Source organism: Zosterops lateralis, assembly GCF_965231275.1.
Source record: "Zosterops lateralis genome assembly, chromosome: 13".
Classification (NCBI taxonomy): Eukaryota; Metazoa; Chordata; class Aves; order Passeriformes; family Zosteropidae; genus Zosterops; species Zosterops lateralis.
In genome coordinates this window covers 13,297,656-13,321,063 of record NC_139773.1, presented here as the reverse complement: position 1 = coordinate 13,321,063, position 23,408 = coordinate 13,297,656, and the positions used below count along the sequence as shown (strand labels likewise).

The 23,408-nt window shown below is 46.0% G+C and overlaps 1 protein-coding gene across 1 annotated transcript in view; it reads right to left on the bottom strand.

Moving 5' to 3' along the window:
• Positions 1 to 23,408, bottom strand: part of NTRK3 (neurotrophic receptor tyrosine kinase 3) — a 207,081-nt gene that overhangs the window by 23,215 nt on the left and 160,458 nt on the right. The window contains exons 13-15 of the mRNA XM_083870824.1: positions 18,455 to 18,585; positions 13,962 to 14,134; positions 8,966 to 9,209 (exon numbers count right to left, since the gene is read on the bottom strand). Coding sequence (XP_083726950.1) covers positions 8,966 to 9,209; positions 13,962 to 14,134; positions 18,455 to 18,585 — 548 coding nt within the window. The remainder of the gene's footprint in view (positions 1 to 8,965; positions 9,210 to 13,961; positions 14,135 to 18,454; positions 18,586 to 23,408) is intronic.

The following is a 23,408-nucleotide window of genomic DNA, read 5'->3' as shown; positions in this document are numbered from 1 at the left end:
CTAGTGGCCCATAAAATCTGGCGTCTTTCCTCGGTGATGCTCAGAAAAATTATCATCCAGCGTCTTTGCTTATAAGGTTTTTGGCCATTCCTGTAAGGACCATACAGGAGAAAGGGGCAGAAGGTCCCTCTGGCCTACACAGCAAACATCTCCAAATTCTGAAATGTGGGTTTGGCAGAAATCTCTCTATATATTTGTTTGAGGATTTTTTTTGCTTGTTTTTTTTAAAGCAAAAAAAGAAACTCTTTAACTACAACCATTCTCAACAGATACACTGCTGCTTTAGCTCTTGGTCTCCACAGTCCAAATAGAGAGGAGGTGAAGCATTGTTTTCAGAAGGCAGACAGGAGCATGGCTGAGGCCAGGGTGGGGAGATGCCTTCTGCTGAGCAGAACACTATTGATTAGGCAGTATAAAGATTTCCCTCACTAATTCCTTTAGCAATCTTATCATGTGTCGCCCACATAATTGGATGGGGAAAGGAGAGGTGGGATCACTTAAGCGTTCAAAGCTCAACACACACTGAGAAAAGATTCCCATTTCGTGTGTGTGTGCAATTTTGTGCATCGTTGCCCCTTGATTGTGCATTGAACACACTCTCTTTGACAGCTGAGCCCTAACCAGCCTGGGTATTAAAGCTGCTTGCAAACAGGGGCTTTCTCCAGCCTGCTGGGGGGGAGAAGGAGCTTGCTGGGGCTGTGCGAGAGGCAGGACTATGAAATTAGGGGGGATCAGGAGGGGGAAGCCTGAAGAAACTCTGACCATGCAGGAATCAGCAGGAAAAAAGAAAAGTAGTGCTTTCCTTCTATGCAAGCATCTTAATTAGGGATGTTGATGAAGATACTTGCATTTTAATTTCTTTTAGGGAAGCCTTCAGTTTGTCATGAAGCAAAGCATAATTTATCCATGATCTCACTAAACTGCTTTATAACATCTCTGCCTCCAGTTTCTTTGCTGATCACACTAAAATTTGGGGGTGCTCCCCACCTTTCCTGATCAATGTGTCACCACACCAATGATCTCTTGGCTGCACCCATGGTAAAGGAGAGCTGAGGTCATGATCCTGCGGGTGGGAAGGCAGGAGGAGGCCAGTGGCCATCTGGGCTGCAGTGAGGAAATGGTTTTAACAACCTAGATACAATGAGAGGGTTTTACATTTGCACATTCCAGTCTCACTGGACTGTAAGTGGCAGCGCTCCTCCCAAAGCATGAACAGTTCACGACCCACACTCCTTCTGGTCCACCTCTGCTGGAGTAATGAAGCTGGAATAATATGCTGACATAAAGTTCTCTACCTTCTCCTGCTCTAGCTGCAGTTTAAATCAGTTTAAATTTAAATGCGGTTTAAATTTTCACCCACTTTGGTAAAACCCAGAACCATCAGTGCCTCTGACCTACTGTGCACAAAATCCTTCCTTGTTTCTGGTGACACTAACGTGAAACACATTTTGGGTGGATCTCCAGCATGGAAGAGTCTATCTTGCTCAAAATGAGGCATGGAGGTCTATTCCCTGTCTGTCACAGCTTTCAGGATAATGGGATGTTCCAAGTGGGGACAGCAGGAGGAAGCGAGCACACTGCATGCAGGCAGCCTCTAGCAGGTGTTGGGAACCACACTTGGACAAAACAAATTAAAACAAGGGAAAGAAAAACAGTTTCACAGCCAGAGGGAGGGGAAAAACTACTGAAGTATGGATGGGGATAACAAGTAGCTTTTCTTGTCTCTCTGGATCTGTTGGCTGCAGCCAGGGAACACTGAAAATAGAAAAGAGTCCTGCCCTCCATAGTAAAGTTTTATGCAAAGGGAATTGCTTTGAAGGAAAGGATTCCTGAACTTTCCTGCAGGAAATTTGCTATTTCAAGTTTTTACAGCAGAGGTGAAAGGCTTGGGCAGTTTGTCTGCATTGAGAAATAACTCCAGCTTTCTGAACTGAAGTGACTCTAACTTCTGAGGATGGTGTCACTACCCAGTGATGGCTCCAGAATTTGATTGGTTATTCCCAGGATTCTCCCCAGATCCCAGGAAAGCAGAGATTAGCCTGGACAGCTTTTAAGAGCAGCCAAAGTCCAGTCAGCATGGACAAGGACTGGAAGAATCATCTTGGTTGAATCCAAACTTGTCATATACATCCTCTGGTGTTTTAGGTCAGGAAATACTGAACAACAAACAAGTCCTCCCTATTTGGGTACATCTTTGGCCTCTGCAAATGGAAGGTTAAAAACCATCAGGAAGCCAAAATGAAAGGCTTTGAACTCCCAGCCCTCTGGATCTCAGCCTGATATTTGGGAGAAATCAAAAGCCTCAATTCAAATGCCTGGGAATAGGGGCTGAGCTTTGATTGAAAGATCCTAATTTGGATAAGCTCTCAGGAGTATCGTGAGGGTTTGGGGGAACACATGGATTCAGCTGGAGGTCAGTGTTTAGGTGAATATTTAGTATTAAACTAAAATTCTGAGCCAAATGACTTGCAATGACAGCAGCGACATACCCCGAGCAGGAGAAGAGGTGAGCGTGGAGGTCAAGTACCAGAACAGGGAGTTTTTATTTCCCAAAAACAAACCGCTCTTTTGTGCCTGTGCTTCAAAGAAGATGTCACCAGATTGTGAGAGCTCTTCACCTGCCACATCCCTCTCATTACTGGAATGAAATAAATGGCAACAGCATGAAAACAGCAACTCAAGCAGGAGAACAACAGGTAGACATTGAGAAAAAGGGGAGGGAGAAAACAGGGTGCGGATGCAGGTCTTGACAGGGTGGAGAATTAGGGCAATTACCGTTTCTGAGTAAATGCCAGGAATACAGCACAACCTAATTTCCCCAATTAATTCTTCTGCACTTGAGCTGCTTTGTGTGAAGGGCTCTTAAGGTTTCAAACAGGAGAAAAAAAAAAAAAAAAGACTCAACATTTGTTTTTCCCTCAGTGTAGAAACGGGGAAGTGTTGAGGCAAAGTGTCTGGCTAAAACACAAGATGATGCTGTTACATCTTCCTTTCAGGAGATAACGAGCTGTGCCACAAATTCAATTTGCAGAGGTTTTTATAGGAGCCACAGAGATATCAAAGACCAGCACATTCAATATCACAGTGACTTTTCTGCACGCAGAGCACACCAGGACAGGCACAGAGACACTTCCCCCTCACCCACATTGAGCCATTCCCTCACCTCCCCTCTTTCCAGCCCTACTGCAGCCTGGGAGGAATCTGGTTCCTCTGCCTCCAAAACCCCAGTCAGAGCAGTTGTGAGGCACCGTGGCATGAGCCATCCACACCTACAGAGGCACACAAATGTCATCTAGGGGAAATGATGGCAATAAGAACAAGGAGAGAAATAACAAATCAGGGGCTGGGGTGATGGGATACCTGGGATAAACAGATGTTGAGAAGGGCATGTAATACTTTCTAACACAGGCTCTTACACACTGGAAGACTGTGGCTCTGCTTGACTGGCACATCTGTATCACCCACATCTCCAGGTCGCTGTGAGACTTTTTTGCCCCTACTCTTGTAGGTCTGACAAAGCAAGATATATTTCCAGAATCCAAGCTAAGAAGGAGAAAATTAAAACACTTTTCACTTCTAAGTCCTCTTCCTAATAGAACATACATTTATAGATGTGAAACCTTCCCTGAGCAGAAAGGATGGAGAGAGAGCAGCACTTCACATTTTCCACCTCAGAGAAGGGCTAGAAGAGGAAAAGTCTGTGCACAGATGCATCTGCACAGCATTGAGGTGCTGGGAATGGAAGCTGAACATGACACACACATTGTACCTTCTACAAGAGATCCCCCACAACAGCCAGCATGGCCAGGGGCTGAGCTTGCTCTGCCCATCCATCAGCACTGAACTGAGCCTGAGGACACTGTCTGGGGGCACAGCCTGGCTCATTCTCTGTCCAGAGCTGACTTACAGCCAGTGTATGCTGGGTCTACCATAAAACCTGAGAGTGGCAGATTCTTTTCCCTCCCAAACTGAGGCAGCACCACATCCCAGCTAGAAATTCAGAGGGAGTTTTCCTCCCCTGTGCCTGTTGGCACTTCCCTTAGCAGGTGATGGTTCAGAGCCCCAGCACACTCACCACAGGGCTCCATCCTGGTGCTGGCAGGGCTGGGCAGCAGTTCCCCTGTGCTGGGATCCACCTCTCATGCTGCACACACACTGCATGAGCTGCACAGCAGAACCACACAGAGAGCACCAGGGGGCTGACAGTGGGTGTTGTGCAACTGATGGATCCACATGAGATCTAAGGGGCTCTGTCAAGTCTGCACAAAAAGGCAGTTGGGAGAGAGAGTACAGCTGACTCTCTGCTGAGAGTTCAGAGCTGGTGAGAACAGAGCACCAGTGATGGTGTGATTATTTTGGAGCCCTCCATCGAGGAGACTGTGGGTCAGACTCAATCCAGTTTCACTGCAAGGATTGCCTGTTAGTCTTATCTTGCATGCTGGATGAGCCTCCAAAGGAGCATGACCCAGGCAGCTGCTAAATCTCAGTGATCTATTGCACACACCCAAACTTCACTGGAAAAATAAATGGCTGTATCCATGAGGAAGAAGCCAATCCTGAATGGCAGAGGAAAAGAAAAAGAGATGATCTAGATAGGAGATGGTCATCAGAAAGCAACCTTAAATGGGTACTGAAAATTATCAAGAATATGTTTTTTTTTTCTGGCCATTTTAAAGGAGAGAAGAAATAAAATGTTTACACAGTAAACCTTCATGCTTCAGAGGAGGAGAGATCCGAGAGTTTTTAAGGAACACTGACCTAAGGCCAAAGTCATAGCAGAAATGTTTTGGTTCTGATGGTCTAAGGGTGTGAGAGCCAAGGTTCACGGGAAGAGATATTAATCTTTTATTAAACCAACTGATACAACAGAAAATAACAATAAAAAAGAAGAACCCAGAGAGGGCTTGTGCACCTAAAATTCATTCTTTTCCCCTCTTCCAACAATATTCTGCTTTCTATTAAAAGATATTACTTCTTCCTGCAAACCTTGTGTCTCCTAAATCCAAACAATGCTCCAGAGCAGTGAGGACATAGAAACAGGAAGCATTTTTGTCATTATGTATATCTCTGTATTGCTAGAAATAAAATTAAAAAAAAAAAAAATCCACCAAGAAACATTTCCAGAGCCCTTTTCAAATCTTGCTCTTTTTTTGACAAGCGGATGTGCTCTGCATGATGAAAGACCAGGAGAACACTCAGGACTGACCTCTGTGAAAGGATGGAGTTAAATCCCTAAAAAGTTTCAAGCCCAGCCCAGGATTTGGAGCAGGATGCCAGAAGAGCAGGACAGAGAAAATATGGACAGAAGGATGTCTTCACGAGGTTTAATGTCTACATAAATCCTTCCTCTCTTTGGCATGTGTCTTCACTGCTGATGTCCCACCCATGTCAGGACATCACCTTGTCTTGACTACAATTTAAGACTGTGTTCTCATCTAAAGATGAAGAAATACTGCCCTTTCCCTGGACAGCTGCCATGTGATTTTGTTTTGGAACTGAATTACACATTTTGGCAGAAAAATGGAAAATTACCTGGGTATTACTGGAGCTTGGGTGGGTCCAGAGCAACAGGAAGGGCTCTTGGAGCTACCAAACCCCATTGGGCAGGGTGAAAAGGCAGCTGGGGGGATTCTGATCTCAGCCCTGGTGATGCCCCCAGCTCTGGCACTGCCCCACAACCACAGTGACATCCTCCAGGACAGCACTGGGCAGGCACCCTGTGCCTCACTTGCCGCAGTCTCCATGCCACCCTCAGTTTGGCTGAGGCACAACGTCCCTGACCTGCAGCGTCCCACCACCTCCTGTCACAGTCCTGAGTCATACCTAAAAAAAATCGCCTACTCACACGGGTTTTTTAGAGAAAACAACAAGGCAAATGAAATCCGCCCAAACCTTTCCTCTCCAGCATGGATATATCCCGTCCCGCCTTCCCACAGAGACCCACACCAAAGATTGCACAGCACATTACACAACACAGCACAGAAATGCCTCTTCAGCAACCCCGCCTTCCCTCTCCACACAGAGGCTGGGCTCCTTCTCCTTGTCTCCCCAGTCCCTCCACTTCTCTCTGCTTTCCACTCAGATGCTGTTCCACCACTCCCTCCTCCACAATCATTTTCTGTCCATCCTGGCTTCTGGAAAGGAGGTTAAAAGGCAACAGCTGATGGGATCCCTCTGTGATGCAGGAGGAAAAGGATGCATCTGTTTTCAGGCAGAGCATGGGGAGCTTGCAGAGAGGGGGAACAAGGCTCTCTGCTGTTGTTGTTACGCAAATGTTTGTTTTCTGTATCCAAATGTGTAACAGAAAATTAAGCAGCTCACCTTTGTTAAAGCAATTTTGCATCCCACGAATGCAGGAGCCAGATGGTGTACTTTCTTTGTCTTAAAAGATTAAAAAAATGGGAAAGAAAGGAAATGGCTAGGAATTAATCCTCAGCCTGGAACACGGTAATATATCCACATACCAGTTATCCAGGCTTGCAGGGCCTGGGCAGGAGCAAACACAGAGACTCAGCAGACTGAAGCCAGTATGATTGCAGAGAGCTCCAGTCCTGTCACTTTGTGTCAGCTTGGGGGTGGGATTTCTCCCTATTTCCACAAGATGACAAATTACAGTTTCTCCCAGGGCTGCAGCTTGGACACACCAAGCAATATTTTCTAGAACCAGCTGAAGCAGAACTTTTCTCCAGGTCCCACTGCTGGCAATGGCAGGCTGTCTAAAGGGGAAAGCTGCCATGCACAAACAGTGGGAAACAGACTGGGAAATTTCACCAGGCAGCTCATAGATGTGACCAGGGACAGTACTGAAGACTTTGAAAGTTCAATTCTTCAGCCAAATCTCCAGCTTTCATAGCTGAGACCAAGGAGCAGTTTGGTTCTGCCACTTGACTTCTTTGCTCATGTTCTGGGAGGAGTGTGGTTGGACTGTGGCTGGAGGAGAGATGAAGGACAACTGGCCCTTGGAATTCTGCTCTTTGCTGGCCTGGGGAGGCTTCCCAGCTCTGTCACCAGTTCCTGCGTTGGCCTCGGGCAAGTGATATAAATGCTCTTCCCCTCATGTCACCAATGTAAATATGGACAATCGGAACCTTATTTTGCCAGAAACTTTCTTTGGACTATAACAGAGATAAGGCCTCCATGAATTAACTTCATGACCAAAAGTTTTAAACATGCTGGAAAGAAGTGAAAACAAAGAAGGGAAAATCAACTAAGAACAAAAGGCTGTGATGGTCTGAAACTCAGCTCTTGCTCTGGTAAGTAAATGTAACTTCTTACAACTTTAGTGATAAGGGGCGATTTGTGTATGCAGAGAAAAGTCCACTACAGAGCCTTACAACACTGCATGAGACAGCACGGAGCAGTCCTCAGCAAAGCACTTTGCACAAACAGGATGAGGGCTACAGGACGACACCACAGAGAAGACAAAAAATCCCACGACAATAAACTGGCCTGTGGAGATTATCTCAGCCCTCCCAGCTGTGTGGAGCAATTCCTCCCCTTGCACAGAGAGCTCTTGGTGCTGCAGGAGCACCAGCTGGGCTGGGATTGTCTCCAGCAATGTGACACTGCCTGTGGCTGGGGCAGGATTAACAGGGCTGAAGGGAAGAAGGCAGGCTAGAACTTGGGTAATCACATGTGCTGCTTCTCATCCTCCCTGGGCTCTTCTCTTTCCTACTCGTTCCTTCCTGAAGTTTCAGCAGTCATGGGACCACATCACCTCTCTCTCCTCATCGCTGCCCAGTATGCACTGAGACCTTTTCCCAGCATGGGCTTTTCTGCTGCACTGTGAAGATTGGCTCCCCCACTGGTAATTAAACCCAGTGGCCATCCAATGTTTTGGCCTGGGAGAGGTGATTTGTGTCAGCACAAATCTGATCGTGTTTTCCCTCTTCCCCAGCACAGTAACTGCACTGGCCAGCTATCAAATCATGAAAACTTCCTGAATCAGATCAGAACAATAGGCCACCCCTTTCTGGGTAGATGGGATGAATCATCCTCAAAGCCAAACATACATGTTGTAAGGAGAAATAAATCAGCCTCGGTGCAAGCATCAGGCTAGAAACCATGGCTCCCTAGCCTGAGAAGCCCTTCCCTGCTGGTGGATGGTCCAGAGACAAACTCCTACTCCAGTGTGCTCCAAACACTTCTCACATCACATTTCTCCTGTAGCTGGGAAGAGAAACACTCTGTTCCCCCAGGGATGCTGCCATCAGGCAGGCAGGACAGTGCAGACAGGTACAGAGGGAGAGTGCAAGACAAGAGAACAGTGTGAGCACACATCACAGGAAAAAAGGCTGGAAAGGCATTCCTGGCTCATTGAGTCTCTCCCCAGGGACCAGTACAGGATTAGTCTCTACACTAAACCCATGTGTTTTTATCTAGTTGCTTCCTGAACTTCTTTAATGACAGGCTCTCAGCAACCTACCTCTGGCAAATTATTCTATTGTTTAAATGATGACCCTGCTGGAAAAAAAATGTTCTGAGGTCAAACCTAAATTGACTATTATTTCCTCTTCCATATTTTATGCACTTATCAGTCAGTCTTTCCATTGCCTTCTCTCTAGATCCCTGTATTAAGTTTCTTTGATCTAACACCAGAGGTCACAGCCTGTAGTATTTGTCATCTCTTTAGATTACCTTTAATTTGTCAATGTCTTCAAAAACAAGGAATAAAAATAGGCAGTAAGGATGGAATGATTTCAGAGCCATCTAAAGGCATGTGACTGTGTGCTGGGGTATCACAGAGCCTGTGTGTAGGCATCTGCATGGGTGTCTGAACTACAAGCAGGGCCAGGACTGAACAGGATTAAGGACAGTGGTTTAGGGATGCTTGATCAACTTCTGTGCACATGTTTCAATGAGGTAATAACTGCAAGTGAGCCCAAGGGCTCCAAAAACTGATTTACTGTAACATTTCCTATCTCCCTTTGCTCTGAGCATCAGAGTGCCACTGCAGCTGCCTTACCCTGTAGTAATCAGTGCTGTAGACATCCCTTGACATCCCAAAGTCTCCAATCTTCACCAGCAGGTTGGCTCCAACTAAGCAGTTCCTGGTGGCCAGGTCTCTGTGGACAAAGTGCTGGGAGGCAAGGTACACCATTCCAGAGGCGATCTGGCTGGCGATGTGGAGCATCTGGGATAGCCCTAGCTCCCCTTTGGCTTGTCGAGGCTGCCCATCCACCAGGATCATAGCATCTGGGCCGTGTGCCCTATAGGGAGGGAAAAGAAAAAAAGCACAGAGTTGGGTCTCAGAAGTGACCAGGAGGCAGGAATCCCACGCAGGCATTGTTCTTGCTGGATGGGGACCAGCCTCCAGCTCTGCACTGTGAGAACACACAGCTCCAGTGGAAAGGAAGAGAGAAAGGCTTAAGAAACAACAGGAGGTTGAGAGAACATTGCTGGGTGAGTGGGTGCCATATATCCATATCCTGGCCTGCCTACTGCATGCAACTTCTTACAGCCACAGATGGAGACAGACTGCCAGGACAGAGGGACCACTGGCTTGAGGCAACCTGGACACTCTGGCAAGACCTCTACAAAAGTAATGAGCCTTCAGATATTTGCATTTGCTCCAGTTAATTCTTATACTGTTGAAAATGCCCTCTCTATCAATCCCAAACAGCCTCCTCTCTTTTCCCCATATCACCAGAAAACCTCCCCTGATCAATACCAATGCAGCCAGAGATCACAGAAAATGTTTCAGGGGAACATTAGCAGCTTCATCCCTGTAAACCACTTTTATGTCCTGAACTGTCCCAGAGGTAACACAGGCACTGTGAACTGTGGCAGCACAAGCACAGGTGCAAAGTCTAGCCCTGGATGTCAGCAGGTGCAGAGAACACCCTGAGAAACAAAAGGAAATATTTTGCTGAACCAAGTGCATCGTAAATGCAGGACTTTAGGTCAGACTTATTCCTGTCCTGTTCCTTTTTTGTCTTCACTGTGTGCTGAGCTTTTCTGTCATGCTCCTTCTGTGATGCTTTTTCCCTGGCAGAGCTCACCCTATAGTGAAGGTGGAATAACAAAAGCCCTCATATTTAGGGAAATGCAAGAGATGTTGCTGTGACCTTCCTCCTTGTGACTAACACACGGCACAGCAAATCCTCTGAGGTTTTCATACTGTTCCCTTTGAGATGATGCTTGGTGTGTCCTATATAGTGCATGTCTTTCTCTCCCTTCTCTCCTTTTCTCCATCCCAAATGGTTATAATCCAGAAGAAAGAAGAATTAGCACAGTTATGAGATGAACATAGGATATTGGTACATTTAGTTATGTCAAGAAGGCTATAGAAAATATGAGAAGGGTATGCCCATCTTTTCTTGGGGAAAGGAGTTTAAACAGAGAGGCCATAATGTTAGATGGATTCCCTGTTAAAGAACAGTTGGAGTTTTTCTCCATTCTGAATTGATGGAGGCTTTGGGGGAAAAAAATCACCATTCTGGCTTCCTCTTCTGAAATTCTTTTTCTGTCCCATGACAGCCCAGCTGTAGTGCTGCTTCACAGGAAGGTGAACACCAGAACTCTGCAAGTTCTCCAACAAAGCCTATTGCCTGGCTGAGCTAACAGCAAATGGCAACAACTTACTCCACACTGCAGAGTGGGTCAATAATGGCAGTGTGCTCTTGTCCCTACTTCAAAACTGCTGCTGACCCAGACAGGAATCAAAGGCTGGAAAACCAGTAACCAAAGGAAAAGAGGGAAATGATGGACACCCTTAGTGTGCAGAGAGAGAGGTGGTCACTGCAGACCCCGAGGCAGTGGGGGGTTGTACCAGGAACACCCAGCCTTGCCCCCCACCCAACCTGTGGGCAGACTCCAGTGCACACCATTCCTAGAGATGCCCTCTGGAAGGCCATGCCTGTATTTCTCCATGCCAAGACTTTTCCTGTCAGTATTTTCTGAGGCAGCACCCCACCATTGCAGCCTGCCCTGGTGCAGACTGCAGGGTCTGTTGTGGCACCACCAGCATGGTGGCTCTGGAAGGCACCAGGAGCCATCCCAGCACATGCCGCCACTAACCCAGCTGGTGTGTGCTGATCCTGCTGCTTCCCCTTGCCACACCAGCTAATGTTTCAGGCCACTAAAACTCTCTGTTCTCTAGGAAGCACACAAAGGTCTAACAACACTGAGGGGAATTTATTTATTGTGCTTTTCTCTAGGAAACTGGGTCTAAAGTGAGCCTTTTCCATTTTACTGCTTTTCCAATTTCTGCAGTTAAACTAGGAAAAGTCCATCTGAATGTCTTACAGACTCCCAGTGTCCCTGGCCCTCAGTGTCTGGGAGTCACTGTCTCCTGCTGTGGGCTTGGTGAATTATTCCACGATAAAAACTGCCGCTTGCTGAGAGATTCCAAGAAGCTCTGCATCATCAACCCTTCCTGACCCCCTTGCAGCCCCCATTCCCCACCAGCAGACACCTTACCTGACAAAACCCAAATTCTCTTTCCCTTAGGCATTTTGAGTGCATCTTTGAAGGGCCTAAGTTCCCTTGTCTCCAAAACCACCTTCCTTTGGGACATAAAAGGTTTTTTCACTGCCTACTACATTCCAGCATGCAGAGAAAGGAGCACGTAGCTGCTTTTTCCAAGGCTGCACAGGAAGGAGAAGGTGGCAGCTAAACACAGCTGGAAGATGAGAAGCTGCAATCCCAGGGACCACACACCTGGAAAAGTTCCTTTTCCTTCGTGAAGGCCAAAGATAATACAACAAGCTTTCTTTTCCAGTGAGACTGGATATTAATTTCACCAGGCATGAGTGTTTCTCAGACGTGTCCCAATAAAGGGTAGGGACATGGGAGTGATGAGGGTCCATGGCTCCAGCATGATTTCAGCCTCAGGAACACACTGCTGAGTGAAGCAATTTTTCAGGCACTGGCAGCGGGCACAAGACATCTTTCTGAGACACTGAGAGAGTCTTTTTTTTTTTTTTTTTCACTATACTCTTTGGGAGGTCAACTACACCAGTGAGAGAGGCTGTTCCTCAGCTGTAATATGTGACTCCTCTACGGGAATAAGGTTGCTGGTTCTGCCAGGAAAAAGGATAGGTCAATTTTGAGTCTTCCTTTGTGAAGCACTTGAAGAACAGTATCTCTCACCCTCTTTTTCAGACTGCCTGCCTTCGGTCACAAGGCTGAGGCGCTGTCCTTAACTCTGCATCACCAATCTGGGCTAAAACACCCTTTCAGCCAGCTCGTGGTTTCATGCTGGTGGCAGAGTTCAATCTGCTGCTGCTGGGAGATTGCTGAGCCCTTCAGGTACCACGAAAGAGGGTCCCAGGTAACCAAGGCTGTTCCCCCTTGAATGTGGGTCTGAGGAGCTCTGTAAAGCCAACAGCCTTCACTTGTCATACCTTGACAGAGATGTCAGATCTCTCCAGAGCTTGAGACAGGGACTGAGCTATAAAATCCTATTCAATCTACCCACAGCTATACCAAAATGAGGACAGAAATCGATGCAGGAATGTTCCCAGCTCACCCACTGCCCTGTGAATGCCCCAAAGAAGCTGGGGCAGGTTTGCACTACTTGGCAGAAAGAAGAAATCTCTAGGATCCTTCCTTATATTCCTCTGGTGTGGTGATAGCTTAGAAGTGAAAACCTCAGGGAAAAACTTGTGTTTCCTGGTCAGAAACTGTGTTGGTAGAAGAATACTCAGTGAGCATATTCCAACCCCAGATCTAGACCTGCCATGCACAAGATTCTTGCTCCTCCTGCAATCATATTCACACTTAGCAGTCAAAACAGGAAAATATCAAGGGTCCAATTTTCTAAATATTGAGAAATAAAACTACTAATTATTTCAAGAGGTAAGTACCACTCAACTTGCATGTAGGTTTCAGAGTGGAATTTCTGTTTTGTGGCAGAAGAGCACCATAAGCATCCTCCCACAGGTGCTCCCTGGCCCTTGCTGCTGGTGGATACAGAGCACAGAAATGATCTGCCTCAGGCTGATGAAATGGTTGAATGGTGATGGGGGCACTGGGGGCTCTGGCAATTTGCATCTCTCTAGAGACAGAAAAGGTAATTACAGAACTTCTTCAGGCCTTGCCTGACTTCGTGAGTAGCCTGGTGCCACAGGTCAGGGATCAGGGATCAGGGATGGACCTTAGGCGCTACCTGAGACAACTCCAACATTTCTCAGGTCTTTTCGGAACGCAGGAATGAGACTCAGTGACCAGTAAACACCCAGAATGCAAATCAGATCAAGAACACCAACAAATTTCTCAAAGGAATATTTTGGTTCTTGTGCTGTTGAAGCAGGAGCTCAGTGGCTGAGGGAGTGATGGCAAGTGGCCTTCCTGCTTCAGCAGGACATGGCTTTGCTGGGTAGCTGACATCTGTGGCTTCATGTCCTTCCATCCCCACAGGGCAGAGAAGGATCACAGCCATGCTTCCTGCAGCTTCAAACTTGCTGAGGTGGGAGAAGAAAACGCTGGTTTCCACAGCTCCTGACATTACCAAAGAGAAAATGTTGGGATAGGGCTGCTAAAGCCCTAAATCTGGTGAGTACCGTCATCTCCTCCAAGCTGCCCTTGGAACGACCATCTTTTGTTGAATTATGTCCTTTTCTGGCTTAGAGATGGGGTAACTGAGAGTCATTTTAAAAACTTTTACTTCATTTTTAGTCTCATGTGTGAAGAGTGAGATGATACAGGTGTTACAATTCACATGATTACAATCAGAAGCCAGCTATTTCTTAATTACAATACATTATAAGCATTTCTTGGCCTATCACCTTTTGCTACACAATGGTGTTTGTGCCTTAAAGCCAATCATCTAAAATTACCCCTCGTGGGTCCTACTACAATAAATCTTTCATAGTTCTCTCTACAAATCTATTTCTTACAATCTCTCACTACTCAGCCCACTGAACAATGACGCCATTGGGGCACGGCTTAGCCAGAACAAATTTCACAAGGCTGTGGGGCAGCCCCATTCCCACTCCCATGCCCCCATTCCCACACACCTCAGGAATTTGTTGAGGTCACCGTGCTTCATGTACTCGAAGACCATGATGAGCGGGTCGCCGTCACCGCACACGCCATAGAACTTGACAATGTGCTCGTGCTGCAGGTTGGTGAGCAGCTCTGCCTCCCGCTGGAAATCCTTGCGGGCTGCCAAGGTGGGGTCCTTCAGAGCCTGCAGTAAGGGATGCAGACACGCACAGAGTGGGAGAAAAGCCAGAACAAAGGGGCTACAGCATCTGCAAGGAGCTGGTGAGGAGGGGAGAGGAACTGTGGGCCTGAGAGATTTTTAGCCTGCTAGCAGCTGCTAACTTTTTTCCAGGGAAAAATCTTTCAAAAAAGTTTCTTCTCAAAACAATCTTGGCAAACAACTCTCCTTTCTCAAAACAATCTTTCTCCAGGTGGTGTTTTACTGTTTCTCTAGTTTAACCAATGGGATTAGAGAAGTGTCATTCCTATTCACCAGTCATGTTACGTCTGTATTGGAACACCTTATAAAAGGTAGTAAGAATTAGAAAATAAAGCCTTCTTTTTCTATGCTCTTTGTCTTCTGAAATAGAGTCTTTCATGTCCTACAGCGACAAGGAACCACTGGCCCAGGGCTGGTGGAACCATGTTAGGGTGTTATTCCTGTAGTTACTGTCCCAGTGGGTTCCCCCACTCATTTCCTAGGCAGCAGCAAACATGCCTCAGAGGGTAATAGCTTCCAATTATTCCCAGCTTGGGCAGAATTTATACTGGTGACCTAGGGGTGAATGGCTTCATATCTCATTATTATTAAATTCCTTAGCCAGCCAGTCCTTGCTATCTGTCTTTTATTTTGAAATAGCTGACTACACTGCCTTTATTCAGAAGATGGATTTGCCTGGCTGTGCAGTTATTGTGTGGATTTTTCAAACTGCCTCTGAAGAAGGACACTGTCAAGTCTTTTCTCATAATTTTTAAAATCATGTTTTTATACCCTGCTGTTTATAACAGCTCCCCTGGCAGGCTGATGCTGAAATCAGTATCCTTATTGAGAATATCTCATCTCCCACAGTTTGAGAATGCCATTTTGCCATTGCAAGGCAGCTTGTAGGCTTCAGGTGGTGTGGACCAGCCTGACATTGCAAACTTGCCATGAAGATGTTGCTGTGGCTGTAGCTGATGATAAGGGAGGATTCTCCAGGGCTGGCCTTGTCTGTGCATTATAGTGCAGTTGCATTGGAGAGTTAGTTTGAACGCAGCTTGTTGGCATCTCAGGGTATCAACAGAGGGAACTTGATGAAAAAGTTTAAGTCCAGATTATTTGACAAGATGAAATGGCCACAAGAATCAGCACAGTCTTTGCAAACATTTAAGAAAATGAAGAGGCTGGTTTTGAGTTGATGGTTCTGCATCATATTCTCTGAATCCTCCACATGCCAGGACCGTTTAGGACCAATCCTGGCTTTAACTGTGCAACCTAATGGGACCTGAAAAGGACTCAAATAAACTTGTTCCATTTATTCTGTGCCAGTCTGATGTGCGCCAGTTCCCTTTTATTGGTGGGGGACACTGGGAAGCTTTCCCCTTACCTACACACAAATACACCTGCCCCCTTTTCCCGTACCTGGAATCCCCTCAGACAGACAGCAGAGGTGGCCTGAGCAGCTGCAGGCTGCAATTTATGTGCAAAAAGGGCTGGTAAATATCAGAAAGCTGTGCATGGAGGATGGGGCCCAGCACTGTTACTGCACCTGGGCTGGCCCGTGGTGCTGCTGCCTCTAGAGACTCCTGCAGAGAAGGTGCTTTTCCCCTGGAGCAGACCTGCTGTGAGACTTTTCCCCCAAGCCTTAGGGCACTGCCTCATCTGATTCTGCCCCCAGACTGCTATTCACATGGCATAAATCTGTTTTAAATCTTTGCCCTTTGGGATAGCTTGACTAGAGATATTTAGATGAATGTTAGTTACATGGTGCAGATGGCAAAGCATCCATCCTTATCTCAGGCACCCAATTACTTTTAGTCATTTAATATCTTCATAATGGTGATGCCACCCTATTTTTCTGCAGGAAAATAGTCCCTTCCTCCATCACTCTTTTCTCCCCCTTTTTCCTGTGGTTGCACATAATATTTCATGCTGCAGTGAGTTTAGGTTTCATCTCCTTCACACACAATCATTTTTATAAGGTGTTAAGATTTTAAGTTTGTTGATATCACACACCAAAAAAAAAAGTTATTAACTCCCACCCATTACTAAGGTTGCACAGCCAAGCATTTAGAAATGAAGGAGCTGGAAGGGATAGAACAGGGAAAGAAGGCCAGGATCAAAGAAAGAGAAGGGATGTCTCAGTAAAATCAGTAGAATGCCTCTCCTAGGAAGCTTTGAGATGGATTTTTTTTGTGCCTCCATCATACGATTCTTCCATAACTTCTGGTAAGTCCCTGAGCATCTGCGGGTTGCAGCTGTCATCATGAAGTGCCAGTTGTTCCAATATTACCTGGAAAATCCCCTCTTATGCAGCATCAGGGCCAGGTCTCCACAAGCACCATGTGTTTATTGCAGCAGCAGGGCTCACTCTGAGTCAGGTACCTGCTGTCCATGGGGCTGGAAAGAGAGGTAGGAAACTCCATCCTTCACCTAAAGCAGGTCTTTTCAGCCCAGTTTTCCTGCCTCTGCATCTGCCCTCTGCAAAAGGGGATAATACAACCCCAGTAACCTCCTGGGAGGCTGAAAAAATCACACTCACATCTAGGGAGGTTCCAGCACAGGAGAGATCCCTACAATGGAGCAGCCACACAGAAATGAAAAATAAGGTGTTCAGAGGACATGCCCTGAGCACAGCCCCTCCAGCATTTCTAGTACTTGACTTTGTCACCTTAACACTCTGCTGGATATAGTGTTTGTGCATTTCTTAGGATGCTTTTAGAAGCAAGCTGAATAAAACAGGAAGCTTGTCCATGCCTTCACATCAAAACTCAGTTTATCTGCAGGGCTGCAACCTTTATATCTGCTAAAAATCTGAGTCCATTTGAGCAAGCACAGCCCCTTCCTTTGGTCCTGGGAGAGAGTCCCCAAGAGCAGGGCAGAGGCAGGCTCTGTGCTATGGACTCAGCTGCCCTTAACCAGTGTGTCCTGCTCCTGCCCTGAGCTGCAGTGACTGGGGAGGTAGTTCTCAGCCTCGGTTGGGGGCATGAGATATTCAGGAATTTCAGCCAAATCTCAACTTAATATGTAAAGCCTTTATTCCTGTCATTTTCTTTCTTTTTTTTTCCCCTCAGACTTATAACGTGGCCCAAATTAGAGGGATTTTTTTCCCTGCCACTCCCAGAGCTGGCAGGAAGCCAGATTCCAGGGCCCTGCTCCAGAGCTGGAGCTGTATGATCTTGCAGGATGAAAGGCACTCTGGAGATGTAAGCTCATAGTAGCAATTAACAGAAACAAGTTCGGATGCTGTTTCTGCCTACATGCAAATGAAACTCTGAAGAGACTCGGGAGCCAGGCTTGCTGAGGGATGGCTGACACTGATAGGCAGGTACCAACTCTATAATCAAACAATTAAATCATATGGGTGTCTTCGTGTCCTCAGCTTTAACCAATCTCAGAGGTGAAAGGTGCAATCTTGCACTTCACTGCTGGAGCAAAAGGGGACAGCTGAGCTAAAAAAAAAAAAAAAAAAAAGGCTTGAGCTGCCAATGATTAGAAAAAGTCACAAGTAACTGGATGCCTCCAGCACTTCAGAGAGAGTGCTGGAACCTTTTTCCCTGTAGAGCATCAGTTCAAATGCAGACCTTGTTCCAAGGAGTTAGGAAGCATTGGTTAAATCCAGGGGATTAAACTGTGTCTCTGCCAACTGGTGCCACTTGAGAGGAGGGCACAGTTCTGCACTGAGAGTTCTCCTCTGCCCAGAGCCACACTGATGGGGCACAGCTCCCACGAGGAATATCACAAGGATGCAAGAAGCACAAGCCAAGCTGAACTCGTGTTGGCTTAAAATACCCAAAACAGGAGCAAACTGTGGCAAGGCAAGCAGGAGCAGAGTGGAGCTGAGCCGAGTTCCTTTGCCCATCTTGCAGCAAATTGATCCCAGAAAATTGGCTCATCATGCTTAGCTTTCATTGCTCATTTTTGCTGAGGCCTTTTTATGTTTCGGTTTCTGCATGTTACACAAAAAGATAAAATCCAGAAGGAGCAGGAGGGCTGCAGTGCCTGCTGGAGGGATGTGGGTCCATGCTGTGCTGCTGCAGCTGCATGGGAGCTCAGGGCTTCCAGACCAGCCTCTCCTCCCTGTCTGTCTCCTGGCCATGTCAGCAGGAAGGGAGGCTTTGGCACTGGTGAGAACAGACAACCTTGAAGCGAAACACTGAAACTTTGTGTGTGACTAAGTGGATTTACCACAATCTCCGGCATCAGATAAATCCCCACCCCTGGCCCCCAGCCCTCCCCTGCTTCCCTTTCCCACACAGGCTCATCCAGTCTCGCTTCACTGGCCAGCCCCTGCCCTACCCTCTGCCACTTGCCCTTGGGATTTACCTTCACTGCCACCAGCATTTTGTCGTTGGTGGGGCTGAGGTTGTAACACTCGGCCAAGAACACCTTCCCAAAGGCACCTTCTCCCAGCTCCCTCTTCAAAACGATGTCTCTCCTCTTAATATGCTGGACATCTGTTGGAGGGAGGGGAGGAAGAGGGAGAGGGTTGGGGAAGAATGAATCAGGGTTAATTCAGTGAATGGAAAACAACTAATTCAATTTTCTTGCAAGCTGCAAGGGAACTGAAATTGCTTCGCTAAAATATCTACAGGGATCTTTTTACCCACCCAGTGAACGCAGCCATCTCTGTGATGGAGTTAGTCTCATGCAAAACATCTGCCAGGAAAGTACTTGAGGTTTATCAGTTCTCATGACAAGCTCGTGGCAAGCTTGCCCTCAGGGAGAGGAACCTTCGGGGCAAATTCTGCTACAAAGACATGAATCTCTTTGGAATGATCCTGGAAATAATCCATCTCTTGTGAGGTGTACCAAAGGTCACATCCTTCCAATGAAAGGGCAGGTGAGATTAGAAGGCCCTGTTGAGTTTTGCATTTCAACTGGGATTAGTTTAAACTCAAACACGACAGATTTTTGAGGCTGAAGCTTGGCAAGTCAAAGCATTCCAGGGGGGAGAAGGAGGACCAGTGACCCCCATGCTCTTTAGGGCATTAGCAGGAGCTGGCTGGAAGGGCTGGGTACTGCCCCTCAGCAGGACCCTGACCCTGCAGCCTTCCCCTACACAACTGTTCCCTCAGGAAGAAGGTCATCCCAGGATACCATCACTGGCACAACAGATGAACTGAACACATTAGTTTCAATGATCCTTTCCACTGACATTTAGGACAGCGAGGACTGACAGAGAATAGCAGCCGAGGACTCAGGAAGAATCACAGAGCAGTAGCTTTTAATTGACCAGAGGTACAGAGGACAATGAAAATTGGTTTGCTCAGCTGACAGGTCATCTCTAAGGATTAAATTTGCTCAGATACCAGGCACCTACAGGGGCAGGGAAGTGACTATGGAATATCCACTGACTCTGTGTCATTATTAAATGCCACAGGTTGCTGGGAGAACTTGCTCTCTTTTGAGGACAACACTAAGGCACAGCAAACCTCTGAGCACCTTTCTGGTATCACAGCACCCCTAGAACTCCTCAGCAATAAAAAAAAGGGTGTTTTGGTTTTTTTTTTTTAATTCTTGGAATGAACTGTAGAAGCAGGAAGAGATGCACAGCCACCACAGCATTTTCTGGAGGCACAGCACCCAAAACTTTATCTCTATGAACTGTCCTTCAGTGGAGCTTTCCACCACCCTTGAGAACTGTGGCAGCACAGACCACTCCCACTTCAACCTTCAGCCTGCCAGGCCAGTGGAGAGCTGTGCACTCTTCTCCAGTGCTCAGTGAGCAAAAGCTGATGTATGACAGGTCTCCTCAAGCAGAGGCATTATGTGGGACGGTGCCCTCTTTCCACTACCATGGGATGCTCATAACCCTGAATCTGTTTGCTGATAAACTGGACCACTTTTGAGCCTTTTCTGTCTCTTCCTTGTGCCACAGGAGCTGTAAAGGTGTGTGTCCCTTAGACGAGGTGCATTTCCCTTGGGGCACTGCAGATGAAGGAGGTGGAAGTGACTAACTCTGGGTTGCAGACTGGCTGCAGGGACACATCACACTCTGCCACCAGCTCTTGCCACACAGGCACCTGAACAGGAATCTGTACAACCTGAGGGATCACATGCCCAACAACGACATAGGCACCACTTAATGCATCAAAAAGCCAATGGAAGACAAGCATCTTAATGGCTTTCATGCAATTAAGCTTTTTAATTAGGAGCTCAGAGGCAGGTTTATGGAGCTGCCATCTCTGGGCCCTTGGCTTGCTTGGGAAGATGGATGCTGGGAGATTGCACAAGCAATGGGCCTTGTAATGAAAGACACCTCTCTGGGAATTCCCATTGACCTTTCTTAATTGTTCAATAGGCTGAAAACTGTTTCTTACCGATATTAATAATATTAGTAACATTAAGGCATAAGTTGGTAGGCACATCCAAAATTACTTTGGTTTTAAACCTGCAGTGGCAGCCAGGGAGAACAAACCACATGTAGACTTTGCCTTCTCCACCTGGTTTAGCTGAGTGTTTAAGGAGTACCTTGAGAAACCTGAGATGTAACGTGTTGAAAGGTAAAGTGACGCACTTGGGTGAGGAAACTCCTAATAAAAGAAAAGCCCAAATGGCACCAATTTACTTAACAGAGTAGAGGAAAAGGGGTTTATCCTCTTTGTCTTGGCAAGCATTTCTATAGCACTCATCACTGCATTACCTTGGTCTTACTGTACTGACAAACCACATATTTGCATTCTTGGTCTCCTAAAAAGCAGCAATCAAGAAAGCTGTGAGGAATGATCTTATAGTAAGAGGAGCCCAAGGATATTTTTAAAAACTACGTAGCAATTGCAATTGGATTGTCCCATTTGGTGTGAGATAAAGTTAAAAAGGAAACAGTCTAGAAAAACCATCATTACTATTTAAGAATTTTTACACTTCTGATGAGTAACACCATGAGAACTGAGGCAAACCTCTCTTTCTAAATTCTCCAGGGTCTTGCCCAAAACTTTCAACTCCAAATTTTTCCTCCCAGCAACATCTTAATAAATTATCAGACATTTATGAGAGCTGGCATCCAAACTGTGTAATTTTGTCTACATTATTAAAATAATATCCCATCTGTCTTCAAGACCAGAATTTACAGCTAGTTGTTAAGAGTCACCTGAAAAGTTTCAGGGAAAATCTATATGAGGAATTAAATGTGGTATTGTGGCAGACAGAGTCAAATTGAGGGAGAAGCAATCCTTTTGCAGTAGTGGACTTGTATAGCACTGTTGGATTTAAAGTTAACTAGGGTGGTTATAAAAATAAAAGGGTCACGAAGTTAAGTAGTTTGACAGCAATGGGACAATCTTAATGTAGAATCAGAAAAGTACATTTGCTGATCACAATTTCTCTCAACCTCAAATAGCCATAAATTTTGCTTCATAGTATTTTAGGCACAAATGGAATAGCAAGTGAGTTATAACAAATTGCTTTTTCACATGCTAGAGGCCGAAAATAGTGAGGTTTAGACCAAATTCTTCCCTTCACGGTGAGATCAGCAGTATGATTAATTCTAACCCACTATAAAATACAGGCTTTAACCATAAAGCAGTGACAAGCCCCCTGGCATGGTGTGGCCAGCAGCATTACTGTGCTCACCTTGCACCTCTGTGCTCGCCTGTCCCGGCCGTAACTCATGAGGAAGGCCAAATAGCCATGAAAGATGCTGTGCTGCAAGGGCACCTCAGAGCTTCATCTGCATAAATCTGTTTACCTCCTCCTGGAGGAAGCCGAGCCCTGTCTGATAAACAGCTGGTGTTTATTTGTTTTAGGCAGGCAGTGCTGCGCTAATCTGTCTCGGCTGTGTTGCAGTCAGCCCTGTAGACAAGGTGTATGCAAACTGCCTCTCCCTAAGTACCACTCTTCTTTTATTTTTTCCCTCCCCATGTACCATTAACTTATTAAAACAAGACAACAAGACAATTCATAAGAAGATCCTGTGCAGAAGCCACAGCAAGACCTGGCAGGAAAATAAGCAGAATTGACAACATGATGCGAATTCATTCAAAGCCATGCTGTACCTACAGGAAGGATGTGACTGCCTGACACTGAAGTAATTCCACTTTACAATGAAGCATCTTCCAGTCCTTGTTTTGGGATCATTGTGTTCCTTCATGACACAGAAGAAAGGTTGGGCAGATTCTCCACCCTCATTCTTGTCCACCAAGATTTAACACACAGAGAAGGTGTTTCAAACTTTTGCCTTTGCTGTTGTTCCGAATATCCCATTAACCACATCAGAAAACACCTGACCAGCAGCTTGTTGAAAATGGCCCATGACTTTATCTCAATGATGGCAGCATGGGGTAAGTTAGAGCATTAACAACAGTAGGTCTGGGACCCACTTTTACACATGGCCTCCAAAGCAGGAAGTTTCCTTTTCTCTGGGAGAGCCAAGGCAGAAGGGTAGCAGCTTTGGATCTGCAAAGGGATCTTTACCTAACCACCTCTGAACCTTTTGCAGGACAGTTGACTTGATCTGTGCTTAAAGTGAATTTAATCAGAAAAGTGGCTGTTTGAAACCAGAAACTTCTTCCTCCCCATCACTTGCTCCCATGTGTCCTTAATCATGTCTTTTCCTCTCCTTGAGACAAATATCATCTACTTTGCTAAAGTTGTGAACCCAACACAGCCATGGGATACCAGGGAAGAAAGAGGGAACAAGATTAATTCTGCTTTTCTCATACATCAATCTACCATGTTCCGATGGGTCACTTCTGCACTGGCCCTCGTGATAGAACCTGGAAAAATCAGAACTTTTCCACTTACATCACTGATTCAATGATTCTTCTCCTCCAATCTTTTACTCTCATATTGCAGTCTCTGTATCTTATGGCAAGGTAAAGGCAAAAAGACCCTGCATCAACCTCCAAATTCCAGGTAGAGCATATGGAGCTGGTAATAGACTGTGTGCAATGAAAACACCTTGTTTTGAATAACCACCACTTTTCAATCACATGAGCGGATGTCAGGAAGTTGTATGAGTACATTTCATGAATCTAATTTTCCAATTACTGTCTCATTTCTAAATCAGTCCTGGGCATCAGATGAAGAAGAGATGAGTTCAGTGACAGTGCAAATTCTGCATTTCAAATTCCCATCACAACCAGCATCTTTAAAACCATGGTTTGCTAATACTCTTGAAACCTGGATGCACATGATTGTATTTGGACACAGATAACTACAGTGGGAGGAAAATGGACAAATCAATTTCCAAACAGAGTAAACCATGAACAATGACAGTATTTAGGTTACAGCAAACTGAAAAACTACTGATGCTGGATCATTTACACCAGATCAATTT